The 17153-nt window shown below is 38.8% G+C and overlaps 1 protein-coding gene across 1 annotated transcript in view; it reads right to left on the bottom strand.

Annotated features, from left to right (window-relative positions):
• Positions 1 to 17153, bottom strand: part of LOC149300413 (inactive N-acetylated-alpha-linked acidic dipeptidase-like protein 2) — a 294282-nt gene that overhangs the window by 118578 nt on the left and 158551 nt on the right. The window contains exon 6 of the mRNA XM_089485337.1: positions 15628 to 15775. Coding sequence (XP_089341463.1) covers positions 15628 to 15775 — 148 coding nt within the window. The remainder of the gene's footprint in view (positions 1 to 15627; positions 15776 to 17153) is intronic.

Genomic DNA, 17153 nt, shown 5'->3' with positions numbered 1-17153 from the left:
AAAGGAGGCTGGTTCTGTAACCAGCACCCGTGTGCTTCTGTAACTAGCTGTTCAAAAGCCATCCTGGAGCAGAGCTCCTAAAGCAGTGATGGCGAACGCGTGGCACGCGTGCCGCTGTTGGCACGCCGAGCCGTCTCTGTGGGCACGCCGTGACTACAGTCATACACTGTAGTCCCGGCGTCGGCTCCCGCGGACTACATCTGCCACAGTTCTCTTGGAACCCTCCCCAGAGAACACTGAAGCCACGCCCCCCGCTCTCAAACATCTGACGCACCTGCGTGCAGTGGCGTCGCTACAGGGGGGCAAGGGGGGGTAATTGCCCCCCCTAGGTTATTCCTTGCCCCCCCTGTTGCCCCCCCGCCGAATTTGGAACCATCCAGCGGATTGCCCAGAACAGTCCCGCAATGGGCCCCCCTCACTCTCCTCCACGAGGCCTCTACCTCCGCCACAGTGCCGGCGTTTCATACTGAGCGCCGGTATATGACATCATATCCGGCGCTCAGGAGTGAAGACAGAAGCCTCGTTCTCCCGCCGCAGGACTTTAAAGGTGAGTGAAATACAAAGGGGGTGAGTAGGGAAAGTGGAGGGAGAGGGGTTAGAAAGTGATAAGGGAGGGAGAAGGGGTAGAAAGTGATAAGGGAGGGAGAAGGGGTAGAATGTGATAAGGGAGGGAGAAGGGGTAGAAAGTGATAAGGGAGGCAGAAGGGGTAGAAAGAGATAGGGGAGGCAGAAGGGGTAGAATGTGATAAGGGAGGCAGAAGGGGTAGAATGTGATAAGGGAGGCAGAAGGGGTAGAATGTGATAAGGGAGGCAGAAGGGGTAGAATGTGATAAGGGAGGCAGAAGGGGTAGAAAGTGATAAGGGAGGGAGAGGGGGTACATGTTAATGAGTGAGTATGAATTAATGTGTGGATGCATTGTGTGAACGCGTGAGAGTATGCATTAATGTGTGAATGAATTGTCTGAATGAGGGAGAGCATGAGTTAATATGTGGATGAATTGTCTGAATGAGGAAGAGCATGAGTTAATATGTGAATGAATTGTCTGAATGAGGGAGAGCATGCATTAATATGTGGATGAATTATCTGAATGAGGGAGAGCATGAGTTAATATGTGGATGAATAGTCTGAATGAGGGAGAGCATGAGTTAATGTGTATGTGTGTATCATAGATGTGTAATTGTGGAAGGGCAAAGATGGCACTCACCGGGGAATTCTCTCTGACAGCGAGTCGCCACTGCCTGCGTGGGATATCACCTGACACACGGACATCACAGGAGCGACTGGGGACTGACCCCACACCGATTCCAGCAAATCAAGTAAGTTTTATAACCAATTTAAAAAAATACATGCACGTGTACAGTTGTTGGTTTTTTTTTTTTTTTTTTCAATAAAAAAAATGTTTAATGTAAAGCTCTGTTATTGTGTTTTTCTTTTTAAACAAAAGCTGTTAATTAGTTTGAAAAACTGTACGAATTGTTTTTTCTAAACTAAAACCTCGTTATTCAGGTTTAATTGCAGTGTTGGCACTTTGAAAAAAAGAAGTCTTTTGGTTTGCAGTTTGAGCACTTGGGCTCAAAAAGGTTTGCCTTCACTGTCCTAAAGGGTTGCACTTTTGGAGGATTGCAAGTGCATTTGGTTCTAGTAGCTTCTCTTGTGTCTTTTGCTTTTAGTGGGTGTTTGTTAGTTTAAGCAATTGGTTTTTATATTTAGCTCCCAAGCTCACTGTGACATTTGAAAAACAAAAGCATATGGTCAGCAGCCAGTTTAAATGGTCAGTAAATAGAGCTCGGTAGGTTTACAGCTCTCTCTTAGTCTCTTTTCACACTTATATATTTGGCTTTTAAGTGGAGGTTTTTTTTGTGTATTTTGATTTTTCTGTTTACTCTTGCCATTTCTAAAAATCAACAGTTATTGTGAAATCTGCTGCACCAATTCTTGTGCAAACAATTTATAATCCGTTCAAAACTAAAATTGTAATGTATGTTAGAATTAATGTAAAGGGTTTGCATTTGTGAGCCTTTTACAAAACCCATCCATATAAATTGCATATTGCAAGCATTCTAAACTTGCCTGATGACTTGTGAATGTGATACAGGCATATTCAACAGGTGCATCCAAACAATTTAAACAAGCTCTTGACGTAAATTGACCGGTGCATACTCGTGAGACCATCACTAAATAGTCTGAACATACTATGTCTTTTGCATGAAGATATAGTCTAATCTAGAACACCACTTAGCTAATGAATTCCTCCAGATAGATATTACATATCTATAGCTACAGAAAAAAATGACATACATTCACTCTCTCTGATGAGTTCTGGTAAAAGGGAAATACATCAGCAGATTATATGGTCTGAATAATTGGAACTCGTAGAACAATGACAAACAAGGCAGATTTAGGGAACCGTAATATATTATTGCTAATTGTATATTTCCTCAAAATGTTCATTGCCAAAAACAATACAAAACAGTAGCAGCTGAGTGGAAGAAGGAACATTCTCCTGATACTATTCACTACTCCTTTTACTTTCTATGTGTATCCTGTAAATGCATTTCATTACACAGCATTACATACCATATAGCATACACCATAGCCAAAAACATGTTTTGTTTGCATTGGGGGAAAACTGCAGAACTTGGATGTAAAAGTATTCAAAATCTAAAACATTCTACAGTTTGGACTGCAGTGTAATGGAGGTAAATTCTATCCTATTTGTTATTTTAATGCATATTATAAATGTGTGGTCCCCTTAAAATTGTGGGGCATAGTCAATTATTTTGGATTGAGAAGGCTACATCTTTATTAACCAAAAATAAAATAGAGTGATTATGTAAACAATCATGAGTGGATAAATACAAACAATTATCATTTAAATGATTATTAAAAGGAAACATTCCGTAGCCAATCCAGGCTATGGTTGAACTTTAACCCTTGTGGAGATCCAGCCAGTGCCATCCTAGCTACCTGCAACACCTGCAGCGTCATCTTAATCAAAGCCAGTCTCCAGTGACCGATGCCAGATAATTATACACCCATTACGTGTCACAAACTGAGGTACTACCTTGTTCACCTTAATCCTAGCCCTATTCACAGCCAACAAGGACTTGGTCATTCTCCTGCCTGAACAATGTTTCAGTCCAAACTATGACCAGGCCCTCAAAACGTGACCACAACTGAAGTAAATCGTCTTTCGCGTCCTGAATCATCCTATGTATAGCAACTAAGCCAAAAATAAGATTGTGAGATCGTGAGCTGCCCGCCACTAGGATGAAAATTTGCTCTCCAAACCACCTTGATATCTTGGAAACTCAGGAGAAACTTGCCAGAGTCGGCCATTCATAAGGCATAAGGCCATTACTAATGCCAGAAGTCTGACCAATAAAACTGACGAACTGGAGTTAATAATGTCTGAAGAAAATTATGACATAGTGGGTATAACAGAGACATGGTTGGATGATAGCTATGACTGGGCGGTTAACATACAGGGGTATAGTCTATTCAGGAAGGATCGGAAAAAACGAAAAGGGGGAGGAGTTTGCCTTTATGTAAAGTCCAGCCTAAAGGCCACACTGCGGGAGAATATATGTGAGGGAAATGATAATGTGGAGTCATTATGGGTAGAAATATATGGAAAGAAAAATAATAAAATACTGATCGGGGTTTGCTATAAGCCACCAAATATAATGGAAGCAGCAGAAGATCAATTATTAAAGCAAATAAACAAGGCAGCTAATCACAATGAGGTGGTTATTATGGGGGACTTTAACTATCCCGACATAAACTGGGAAACCGAGACCTGTGAATCTCATAAAGGAAACCGGTTTCTGACTATAAGTAAGGATAATTATCTGTCCCAAATGGTACAGGACCCGACCAGAGGGGGCGCCCTACTGGACTTAATATTAACCAACAGACCTGACAGAGTAACTAATGTGCAGGTCAGGGGACATCTAGGAAATAGTGATCACAATATGATACATTATAACTTGTCCTTCAATAAGGGAACTCTTAGAGGAGCCACAAGAACTATGCACTTTAGGAGGGCAAAGTTTGATCAACTAAGAGAAGCCCTTAACACTGTAAATTGGGAAAATGTCCTCAAAAACAAGAGTACAGACGCTCAATGGGAGATTTTTAAGAATATCTTAAATTCTCACTGTGAAAGGTACATACCGTATGGGAATAAAAGAGTCAGGAACAAGAGAAAACCAATGTGGATAAATAAAAATGTAAAGGGGGCAATAAATGGCAAAAAAAAGGCATTTAAGCTACTAAAACAGGAAGGCAGTGAGGAAGCACTAAAAAGCTATCGGGAAAACAATAAAATATGTAAAAATCAGATAAAAGCAGCAAAATTGGAGACAGAAAGACTCATTGCCAAAGAGAGTAAAACAAACCCCAAAATGTTCTTTAACTATATAAATAGTAAAAAGGTTAACAATGAAAGCGTTGGCCCCTTAAAAAGTAATGAGGGAGAAGTTATAGACGGGGATCAGGAAAAAGCTAATCTATTAAATATATTCTTCTCTGCTGTATTCACAGAGGAAAATGAAATGCCAGGTAATATACAGCAGGATGAGATAACTGCCCCAGTACATGTCGCCTGTCTAACCCAGGAAGAAGTGCAGTGCCGCCTAAAAAAAATCAAAATAGACAAATCACCAGGTCCAGATGGCATTCACCCCCGCGTTCTAAGGGAGTTAAGTAATGTAATAGACAGACCCCTATTTCTAATATTCAAGGACTCTATAGTGACAGGGTCTGTTCCCCAGGACTGGCGCATAGCAAATGTTGTGCCAATATTCAAAAAGGGGACAAAAAGTGACCCGGGGAATTATAGGCCTGTTAGTTTAACTTCTGTTGTGTGTAAACTGTTTGAGGGTTTCCTAAGAGATGCTATTTTGGAGTATCTCAATGAAAATAAGTGTATGACTCCATATCAGCATGGGTTTACAAGGGATCGGTCCTGTCAAACTAACCTGATCAGCTTTTATGAGGAGGTGAGCTCAAGACTGGATCGGGGTGAATCGCTGGATGTCGTATATCTTGATTTTTCCAAAGCATTTGATACGGTGCCACATAAAAGGCTCGTACATAAAATGAGAATGCTTGGGCTGGGGGAGAATGTGTGTATGTGGGTAAGTAACTGGCTCAGTGATAGGAAACAGAGGGTGGTTATTAATGGTACATACTCTGAGTGGGTGACTGTTGCTAGTGGGGTACCACAGGGGTCAGTTTTGGGTCCTATTCTTTTTAATATATTTATTAATGACCTTGTAGAGGGATTGCATAGTAAAGTATCAATCTTTGCAGACGATACTAAGCTCTGTAACGTGGTTAACACAATAGTGGACAGCGCACGATTACAAATGGATCTGCATAGGTTGGAGGCTTGGGCTGGGATGTGGCAGATGAGGTTCAACACAGATAAATGTAAGGTTATGCACATGGGGAAGAAAAATCCAGGCTGGGAATATGTATTAAATGGGAAAACACTGGGGACGACTGACATGGAAAAGGACTTAGGAGTTTTAGTTAACAGTAAATTTACCTGTAGCGACCAGTGTCAGGCAGCTGCTGCTAAGGCAAATAAAATCATGGGGTGCATCAAAAGGGGCATAGATGCCCACGACAAGGAAATAATTCTACCCCTGTACAAGTCACTAGTCAGACCACACATGGAATACTTTGTACAGTACTGGGCACCAGTGTACAAGAAAGATATAGTGGAGCTGGAGAGGGTTCAAAGACGGGCAACCAGAGTAATAAGGGGAATGGGAGGACTACAGTACCCAGAAAGATTATCAGAATTTGGGTTATTTAGTTTGGAAAAAAGACGGCTTAGGGGGGACTTAATAACTATGTATAAATATATAAGGGGACAGTACAGAGATCACTCCCAGGACCTATTTATACCCAGGACTGTATCTATAACAAGGGGACATCCTCTACGGCTGGAGGAAAGAAGGTTTCTACACCAGCACAGACGGGGGTTCTTTACAGTAAGAGCGGTGAGATTATGGAACTCTCTGCCAGAGGAAGTGGTGATGGTAAACTCAATAAAAGAGTTCAAAAGGAGCCTGGACGTGTTTCTTGAAAGCAATAATATTACAAGTTATGGATATTAGATTAATAGGGACAGAACGTTGATCCAGGGATTTATTCTGATTGCCATATTTGGAGTCGGGAAGGAATTTTCCCCCTGGTATGGGGCAATTGGCATCTGCTTCATAAGGGTTTTTTGCCTTCCTCTGGATCAACACAGTAGGGACACAATATGTATATAGGTTGAACTTGATGGACTTTGGTCTTTTTTCAACCTTATGAACTATGTTACTATGTTACTATAATGAAGTTGGTGAGTTGAAAATCTCAACTAACCCTTAAACTCTTTTTCTAGTGAATAAACCCTTCAGTTTTTTTCATTTATTGTGATCATGTTCATTTCTATGTAATCAATAATATCATATAATATGATATACAAATTATTATAAAATAATAACAATCTGATTCTTGCAAACATTTATAATCAATTTCATATAATACCAATAAGTAAAAAAATTTGTTTTCCTAGTGTATTAAAAACACTAAATGTTAAAATAGTCCTTGGGAACAAACTCCAGACATAGTTGTATACTGTCTATTACAACCATATAGGTGCTTATCAAAAACTTCAGAGTTCAACGCTATGTACCCTGTTTGGCACTTTGGAACACCAGGGGTACTCACATATTCCCAAATGTTAATTATATTTATTGGGAGACTTTTTATATTGCAGATATAGCAGAAACAAAAACTAGGATAGTTGATTTTTAAGTATCTGTTATTATTTACACACAAGGGTAAATAAACACGGACACAATTTACAACCAATCTACAGAAACACTTGTTCTGTAAATGTGGACTTTTGATTGGCTTCAACATGTTGTTGTCAATCACAAAAGGAAGATGTATATTTTGTATCTAAACAAGAATGTCCTATTCAGTTGGAATGTTTGCAGGAGAGTGCAGCGTAATCATCGTAAAAAGCTTATCAAGAGTGCTACAGATGCCAATTATACTCCAGAAAAGGTTTCCAACACTATTGAAATCAAGTCCAATAATGCTTGTACAGTGATGTAGGTAATCACAGATATCACTTAGAAATCTGTTAATACAACACTTCTTAATCAATTTAACACACACAAAACTGTTTTAATCACAACCTATTATAATGGCACAAGCTACACCTGCTTATTTGTAATTGAAAAACTCAAGATAGTATGTTATTGTAACATCTGTGGGTATTAGACTTGTGCATTCAGATTCACCTGTGGGCAATAAGGCTGTCCTTGCAGTGACAGCCTCTCCCCCAATTGGATGATCAGGTAGGATGTCACCACAGCATCACCATTTTGGTGGAAGTTGCCAGGTTATGTCTGCGGAAATGCAGCCAAACAAGGCAGATTAAGGATCAAAGATTGAAGATAGAAGAGAAAAGGGAGCAGATAGAAGATGAAGAAGATGTGTAAGCGGAAGTGGTGGACAGAAGCAGAAGTGGAGGGCAGAGAAACATTTAGACAGTGTGAGAGTAAACAAGAATTAGAGTGTGAGAGAGTGAGTTAGAGTGTGAGGGAATGAATGTGGGCACCGGGCAACTAATTTCGTTCCTGAATGAAAAATGCCCCTGAATTTACAGCCAAACCAAATCGGCAGTGAACGATAATTGTTCCCCCGAGAACCAAAGGGCCAAAAACATTTTTGGCCCATTTGCACATTTCTAGTGGGTACCAGGACAGATGAGAGTCTTTTGTTGAGAGGCCGACACCTCATGTTGTGGATTGCTATTCACTACAGGCTTAGCTCTGAACTTGGGCCCCTACGGCCCAAGATTCAACATGTGGGAAACTCTGCGATTTGTGCAAAGCTAGCAAAATGAGGACAGACCCTCGAACAGAATTTTTGTTCAGAATTTGCGGGCCCTTATACTCACAGGAGCACCCGTTTCTAATTATTCTGGACAGCTGAGCCACGTTACCTGGAAGTTAGCCCTGCCATTAAATACCTGCTCTGTTCTTCAGTCTTGGCCTTTGCATTGTGGTGTATACTGCTCTACTGTTTCTTTGCCTCCTAGCCTTGTGATGTTTCTAGCAATGTTCAGTTGAATTCTATCCCATTTGAGTCAGCTCGCCCTGACCTTGCTCTTGGCTCCTAATTTGGCACTTGTCCTTGATCTCCTGGTGTTGACCCGGTTTGTTCTGACCCAGTTCCTAGTCTCATGATTCTGCTTGTTCCTGTGATCCCATGGTCTGGACCTGGCTTGCTTGGCTACGTGGGCCCTGCCTGAGAGCTCCCTGCCTGAGGCCTCCCTGTCATGAGTCCAGTGTCCTGTCTGTGGGCTTCCATATGTGCGTCCTGCCAGAGGAGTTGCAGCATTGTGCTCTGCCCTGCTCTGTGTACCCAGTCTGCTTCAAAGTCTCCTTTTTGAAGTCTGTTCAAAGTCTGTATGCTGTCTGTTCCGCGGCCCGTTATCTGAAGTCCTTATCCTGCCATGGTGCATCTGCCTTTTTGCCTATGCTATTATCAGTCTTGTTTCACCTGTTCTGTCTGCACACTCCAAAATAGACTGTTACCCATATATTTTCAGCCTCATGTGTTTTCTATTTGCCTTTCTGTGCCTATCTATCATTATGCTTCATGGGGTACAGACAGAGCCCCCTGGTATCACCTGCAACTGCAACAGAATCGTGGTTAAAGTCAAGCTAATATGCAAAATCAGTCAGATCAAAACAAGGTAACAAGGAAAACAACACAAAGCCTGAAAGCCAGTGTCCAAGAAAGGAGGAATAATCAGTCAAATAATAACCAAACCGAAAATAGATACAGAAACACAGGGTGGATCAAGGCTCCAATAAGGGTAGTTTAGATCAGCCCTAATATATAAAAGCCCCAGGATGAGCAAAAGATGTGTCAGGAATGGTTAAGAATGTCAGATGCATGAGGGGGCAGGGGGCAAAAGTCTGAGACAGGGTCAGGCACGGGGCAAAAGTCTGAGACAGGGTCAGGCAGAGGGCAGGAGTCTCAGACAGGGTCAGGCAGAGGGCAGGAGTCTCAGACAGGGTGGGGCAGAGGGCTGGAGTCTCAGACAGGTTGGGGCAGAGGGCAGGAGTCTGAGACAGGGTCAGGCAGAGGGCAGGAGTCTGAGACAAGATCGGTCAAAGGGCTATGAGTCTGAGACAAGGTCGGGCGGACAGCAGGACTCTTAAACAATGGGTCAGACCGATGGCAGGAGTCTGAGACAGGGGCAGGCAGAAACCAGGAGTCTGAGACAGGGGCAGGCAGAGGGCAGGAATATGAGACAGGGCCGGGCAGAGGGCAGGAGTCTGAGACAGGGTCGGGCAGAGAGGCGTCTGAGACGATATCAAGCAGACAACAGGAGCCTGAAATGAAATCACGCTCAAGTTATTCAAGGTCATACACGGAGGGGAGCAGAGAATTGTACAAAAGGATCCATTAAAGGGTTCCGGTGTGTTAGGAATGGTTAAGAATGTCAGATGCATGAGTAAGCAAAGAGTCCAGCAATAAAGTTTTAACATTTCTGCTGTAAGTTTCTTTTTTCCCATTCACTGTAACCACACAAGTTATGTATTGTTTTTTTCAGGACGTTCTTTAGATACCATTATTTTGATTGCATCATATAATTAACTTTTTTTTTAAAAGTATCAATATGGTAAAAATTGGGGGGAAAAACTTTTTTCTCATTTTGACATCAATCCTTTCCTCATCTTCAAAAGCTAATGAAAAAACTCGCTAAATATATTCTAATATTTGTCCTGAGTTTAGAATTACCCAATGTTATTATGGGTTTTTTTGCAATAAAGAGCAATACTGCCCCCATGTCCTTTACCACCATCAAACCACATATATTTAAAAGGTAGACACCCCAAGATATTAAAAATGCTAGTATTTTAACTCTTTCCATACATTAATTCTATTACCAGCCTTTGTCAAAATTGTTTTTTATCACACACTTCACACTACATCTCCTGGTATATGTCACTGTCAAACAACATCCCAATACGTGTTCTGCAACATATCCCGAGTACAGTGATACCATCTATACATGGGTTTGTTAGGTTGTTGGAGGAAAAAGGCCACATTTGGAACATGCATAATTTAATTTTTCAACTTGGAATTTTGACAATAGTAAAATTCTGCCCCCATGTCCTATTTGGGACATTTTTGAAGCTGATCCGTTTAATTTACCTCGATATTAAGGCATTTCGACACTGTTTAAGGAACCGGAAAATTTGTCAATTAGTCAATCAGCAATTTGCACAGGTCTAGTAATGATTCCATAAAAAATAATCTGACATACCATCATTTTAATTATTTTTTTCAATCAGATGAAGAGAAACCCAACATGGAAAAAATGCATCTGATTGCAATAAAAGCAACTTGGTGTAATTGCTTGACAATTTTAAGAGGACAGATGGGACGAAGGCTGTACACAACACTTGTACTAGTCATAATGATTTACAGAAATTCACTTTCAGACACATCTTTCATATATTATTGAAAAACAAATCTGGTCAGTAGTTTGTAAAATATCATAACATACCAAAACAAATAATATATCATGCACTGGATAAAGGAACAACAGAACAATAACTGATTTGCACAGAATGCCCCAAGATGAGGTCTTTACTAAGCAGTTTATGGAAAAAATTAGTCTGACGGATGCAGTTAGTCCAAGCGTGCAGCATATTCTCCTTCTCCCACTGAAGCCTCAGAGAGGCATTACGAACGCCTTCTCTAATTATTTGACACATTCTGTTGGCTTCTACTAATTATGCCTAAAACTTGGAGCCTGAGGTGAGTCCGTTTGATTAGAGCTCTGTATGCGGATTTCTTCACGCACATGATGATGACATGGACTGTCTCTTGATTTATTTTCAATGCAACTTGACATGTGTAGTATATTTACGCAAGATTCTTTGGCTATAAAAAAAACTATTACTGCTTGTTAGAATACTTATTGGAATCCAAGGACAGCAGTCGCAGACATTAATTTGCAACTTTTGTTCTCATTGTTCATGACTAGACAGCTGAGACTGGTTGATTTTCAATGCATAAACCTTTAGTAGGTGGAGAATATATTTTTTTTTATAAAGTATAATGTGTGATTGATTAAGTTTAATTAAATTTGGTGATAATAATCAAGCAATTCTGATTTCCATTAATGTATTTCAGTTAGCAGGTAGAATTAATGTTCTAAATATGGAATTACTTGATTGAATTAATGTATTATTATCCAGAGTATTATTGAAAAGATCAGAGTACCTCTTTAACTCAGCCAATTAGTGTATACATTGAAATTAATCTATTGAATGAGTGAGCAGCTCTGAGCATTTTGAAAACTTAGGTGTTAAGACCACCACTTACTCCAACTTTGTTCCTGGATTCTGCTTCTGGTTTGCCTTCCAGGTGTGACTCTGTTTAACCCATGGTTTGCTGATGCTGATTGTACCTTGCCTGCCTGTTACATGCTACATATTAGCAAACAAAGAGAGCCTAGGCATATGCAATGACGTGTAATGGGTTGGTACCTATTGTTTTAGAAAACCATGCCTGAAACGTATTTTATGTTCGGATAAAACTGGCAATAACTTCATAAAAAGTCTCTACGATCTATAGTAGATACAACAAATAAAGAAAAGTCTGTGAGCAATATAGGGCTCTTAGAAAAATATCAAAGTGTGAAAATTGGCACACCAAAAAAGTAATGCCAGCCAAAAGCAAGACAAATAAATATATGTATTGTATATATGCTAATATAAAGATTGTACAACCTGTGCCCAACAAGTATCAGAAAATAGCAATGAATATGAAGGAGGTGCACACAAAAAGGATCAGAATATTGTACCACCAGAGTTATATGCTAAGAGAAAGTAGTCTAATTCATACAAAATATAATGTTATCAAACATAAAAACATATTGGCACTGTGGTAGAACCAAAAAAACATTAACAGGTATATTCTGATGCAAAAATTGTGGACATATTTTGGAACTTAACTTAATATTAGTCCTACTTTTGTAGTAGAAAAGTACACATTCAAAGAAAATATGGAATTTTGTAAACATTTGTATAGGATTTTGATCAAATGCAATGCTGCTTTGATTTATTTGACACTTGAGGGCTTACAACATGAAGTACTTTTTTTGAATGGAGTGCATTCTGAGATAGGAGGCTAGAGATTAGAAAAATCAGTAATTCTATGACTCTTGGAATATTGTCCATTAAAAGAGAATAGTTTCAAAACTATCTGAATCTTCAAAAACTGTGCATTCTAAGATGAAACACTATGAGAATTCTATGACTTTTGAAATACTGGGCATTCTAAAATAGATGAGAATCATAATTCTAAGATTCTTTCGATACTGTACATACTAAAATAAAATAGCATCATAATTATCCAACTCTCGTAATATTGTGTATTCTAAATTCAAACAATATCAAAATTATATGACGATTATGTGAAATCTGTGTGCATTCATGAAAATATTCTCACTTTTGGAAGATTGTACATTCTATAATAGAACACTTTCAAAATCCTCCGAATTAGGGCCACTGTTTTTATTTTGTATAAAAAAAAATCATAAAAGGCAAGTTGGCATACTGCCAATTGTCAGTATATGTTTAAAACTATTTATCCAAGTGTGTTTTAGTGGGGAAAAAAACAACAAAGCATTTATTTGAACCAGCATCCTGGCTTTTTGGTAGCTTTATATTCATGTAACTAAATAGTACCATATTTGCTCGATTATAAGATGACCCTGATTATAAGACGACCCCCCAAAATCTGAATATTAATTTATGAAAAAAAGAAAAAGCCTGAATATAAAAGATGACCCTATAGGAAAAAAGTTTTACCAGTAAATGTTAATTCATGTAAACTATGTGAACATTTTTTTTTTAATAAAAGCTATGATTAAGAAAAATATTTTGTTTTTATTTCCTTTTTTTTTTCAACCTGCCCCCCCAGTTATGCACATCTGCCCCCTGGCTTGCCACTGTGCCCCAGAAATGCCTTATACCCCCTATATGCCACTGTGCCCCATGATATGCCTGTGCCATGGAGCTGATGCACCACCCTGTAACTTAATGTTTTAACATATTTTAAGCCCTTCATGACCATATGGACCTAATGGTATGCAACCATGCAACATGACTAGAGATCTGAACAACCTGTAGAACAGACTAAGCTGTAACAACCTATAGAAAAGAAATGCATAGGGTCAAGAATTTCTGAACACTGCAGCTGGAACTGCAGGAGAAAATGTCAGAGGAAATGTAACAGTTTAGCATTTTTTAAAACAGCAGGAACATCCGCTCTAATTTTAATAATGTTGTCCCTCTATTGTAGATTGGAATTTGTAGAAGGTATTTTATAGTTCTCAGGAATGCATTTGATACACTTGCTATATTTAAAGTGGTTCTGTCGCTAAACTTTCACACTTTAAATTTAAATAGACATTTATCCAGGTTTTGATGAAATTGACTGAGATCCTAAAGTAATTTCTTATCCTTACCTATTTAGGCATGAGTGGCTATGGCTGGGAGTAGGATGTGGAAGTTGCCTTCAACTGGGTTTATCCTAAATATTTGAATTTCACTGACTTCACACTGATCCAAATCTGTATAACTATATAACATTCCATGTACCTATGAATTGTATACTTATGTCTTGGATGTTTTGGCAATAACATATAGTTTATGTCATGGCAGTAGAACCTTGCCAGAAAATGGGAAGATCAGCAGTTGGAAAATTAGACTTTGCACTATGGTGGATTGATTGAGAGAACAGAGCACAGCCTGGAGCTAGATCACAGTATATATTACCATCTCTTCATGACACAGCACAGCAAATATTGACACCCAGGGGTATGTTTTGGCGTTTGGGTCTGTGTCCTCTCATGGGTAGAGGTAGTCCTAATAGTCACTGGTGGATGTGAGGCATACTGCTATTACATGGTGTTAAGAGTTGCAAAAACATTAATTGTATTTTATCTATCATGAATAAATGCTGTGGCCATTATTTTCCGCATTTTGTGTCCGAGTTTTTATACGCATGAATATATCAATTGAGTTTTGAGGGAGTATGGCCTTAAGGTGGAAGGAAAGTTGAGAATTGCACTACTCAACATAAGGCAAGATGTGACCTACAAGAACCTACAAGTATAAAAAGGTTGCCATCTACCTGACCCAGGTCACATGTTTAACACCTATGTGCTGTGCAAAAAAATTAAAAAAGGAAAAAACGTCTTAAAGTTCCAGTTAAACTGTCTTGAAAACAATTCTGTTTCAGGAATCTACCCCAAATCTGCAAGCCAAAGATGTCCTACATCTTACTGGCAGGCAGTTTCCTACAACAATCCCCCCAGTGGTGCCAAACAAAATACTTTAAAAGGAGGCAGGGTCTGCTACAAAAAAAGGTATTAGGATGGAAAACGGCCGTTCCTGAGGACTTTGTATCAATTAATAGATTTTTTTCAATATAGTGTTCTTCTTTTGCATTGGGGTGAGTCACAGGGGAAAAAATTGGGGGTATTTTGAATTGCCAAATAACTTGCACTAAAATCCTAAGCAAATACAGTATTAAATAGTTTGTGCCCAGCAAATTCTGAAAGACATAAGCAAAACCGATGCATGTAGGCTATTTCCATCATTTGAATGCACAGAGGAATACATTTGACTGGATTTCTTTACCAAAGAGCTGCATGACAAGTGTCAAGAAGCTCATAGTCACACTCCCTGGTTTGTCTGCTTTGCAAAAATATATACTTTTATGACAGTATGTTGACCTAGAAGTCTGCTAAGATACTTCAAATGCAGCATAGGCCTAGGAAAACCTCCCAACCCAAAATACAGGCATTTTCAGTTTGTGTTTCTCCTCCCGCTCTGTGCATGCATGAGTGAAACCTTTTTAAAGCCTCCCTTCCTAGGAGGCATGCACAATCGGTCCTTTTAGTTTATTTTTTTTAAGGACATTTAGTCATCTCTAGACCCTCCCAATTAGCCCTGCCACCTTCCCGTGCTCCTGTTATCTTCCCATCTTTAATTCTTTGGTTATGAACCTGGCCTGGTTTAACTGGACCCCAAGTAACATCGTCCATGGATCCATTATTTGTACTGACTCTCTGGTTTTGACCCTAGACTGGCTTGTCCTGCTCCTCATTGTCTCCTTCCACTACTGGCATGCTCAGCTTCCTCTGCTGTTTTTATTGGACCATAACTCTTCCATCTACCTGTATCCTGAGGTCCTGCACCTCAGCTTGCATATCAGTCTCCTGAACTCTGCTATCTGGCTCAGGACTGAGGCAGATTACTCTATTAGATAATCCACCATCTAACTTCAGATTTGATAAATCCATAACAGATCACATATTATCTTTCTTTTTATAGGTATACAGAAATCATTTCTGCAGTCACTGATAATAAAAAAAAGTCTCACCAGCAACATTTGATGAAGGCCCATTTGTCAAATAAATTCCCTCAAATCATCTTAAACATTACCAGTTTGGGGGGGTTTATTAAATAAGAACACTTATGTGATATAAAAAGGGCTGATTGTGTACTTACTGTTGGTTGATGTACTAGAGCCTGGAACAGCGCCATTGTTTAAGGACACCATAAATGCTTTGTTGTTGAGGTTTTCATTTTCAGGTAGGTCACAGGGGTCAACATACAACAGTGCTCCTTTAAATCCAATTTCTTCTAATAATGAAAGCTAAATGTAAAAAAAAAAAATTTAAATAATCAACAAAATTAACAAAATTATTACTATTTTGTTTTCATTGTAAATTATTTGTGTAGAGAGCAAACCAAAATATATACAGCACTGTTCAGTGATCTTTCTTTACAGCATATTTATTATATCCTTACATTTATATAAGTATAATAGTCTCAATAACAATGAGTTATAGATTTTGTTATATGGTAAACATATATTGTAGTTATGATCTACTTTAATTTTACTTAACAAAATTCAGGTTTTTCATATCTATTTGTGTAAGTAGAACTTTCGTTACATTTCTGTTAATTGTTTTGCTGATAAATATGAATTTTAATACACATAAAAACTGCCATTAGTGGACAATTTTAGAATTTGGAATATTTTGTACAATGATTGGTGGGTGTGATAGCATTGCATTATTTAAATAGCTATTTAATAATAGTTATTATAAAGACAATTTATATATATATATATATATATATATATATATATATATATATATATATATATATATATATATATATATATATATATATATATATATACACAGACATATGATAAATATTATATAAATAAACTGGGACAGATCCACGTAGTAGAATTGTATTTTTATCATGAGTGAGTATCATGAATGAGTACGGGTGTTTACATATGTTGGAGGGGGGCAAGGGGCACAGTCTGTGATGGCACTGAACAGCTGTTGAAGTTGAGGGGCCCAGGGCAACTTTTCACACCAGAACCCCTGAGAGACAGTGTAAAGCCTGTATATAGTAAGTTTTGCTAGGCCTGTGCTGTATCCTTCTAATTACATACTGGCTTTCCAAAAGGATTTCTCACTTTGTTCTGCATCTTGACATAAATGTACACATTGCTACACATACAATTTATCAATACTTGCTAACTGCAATGTATATTGGGCCAACTAAGCCAATGACAGCAGGTCCAGAAGGCCCACTGGGTAATCAGGTTTCCCAGTGTGCCGTTGTCCAGGCTTGTTCTGTGTCCAGTTTAGGGAAGCACCCATTTTAAACATAAAACTATATTTTCTTAAAAACAAAATCTATAAGCATAGTCTCTTATAAATCAAATATTTTAAAAAATATTTTAGGCTATCGTTTGCCCACAACTGAAGTGTATAATATAGGGGATAATTCACATTGATCATAGCATAACATCTTGGAAATGGTGGGCTGCTGGCTGACAGCACTCCAGTGTATGGCCGCTGACTGGATATGGCTGGCTCCAAACTGCGTCAGTATTAAAACATAATGCGCAGCAGCACTTACGTGATTTGACAGCACTGGCCTCAAGTTGCCAGGGCTTCCTTATTATTGCACAGTCTGTGTCATGGAACAAGTTTGTTTATTTTGTT

Source organism: Sceloporus occidentalis, unplaced genomic scaffold (assembly GCF_023333645.1).
Source record: "Sceloporus occidentalis isolate IW3139 unplaced genomic scaffold, rSceOcc1.0.p SCAF_25, whole genome shotgun sequence".
NCBI classification, from domain to species: Eukaryota; Metazoa; Chordata; class Lepidosauria; order Squamata; family Phrynosomatidae; genus Sceloporus; species Sceloporus occidentalis.
The sequence above is the reverse complement of the archived record's forward strand: the minus strand, read 5'-3'. Positions and strand labels throughout refer to the sequence as shown.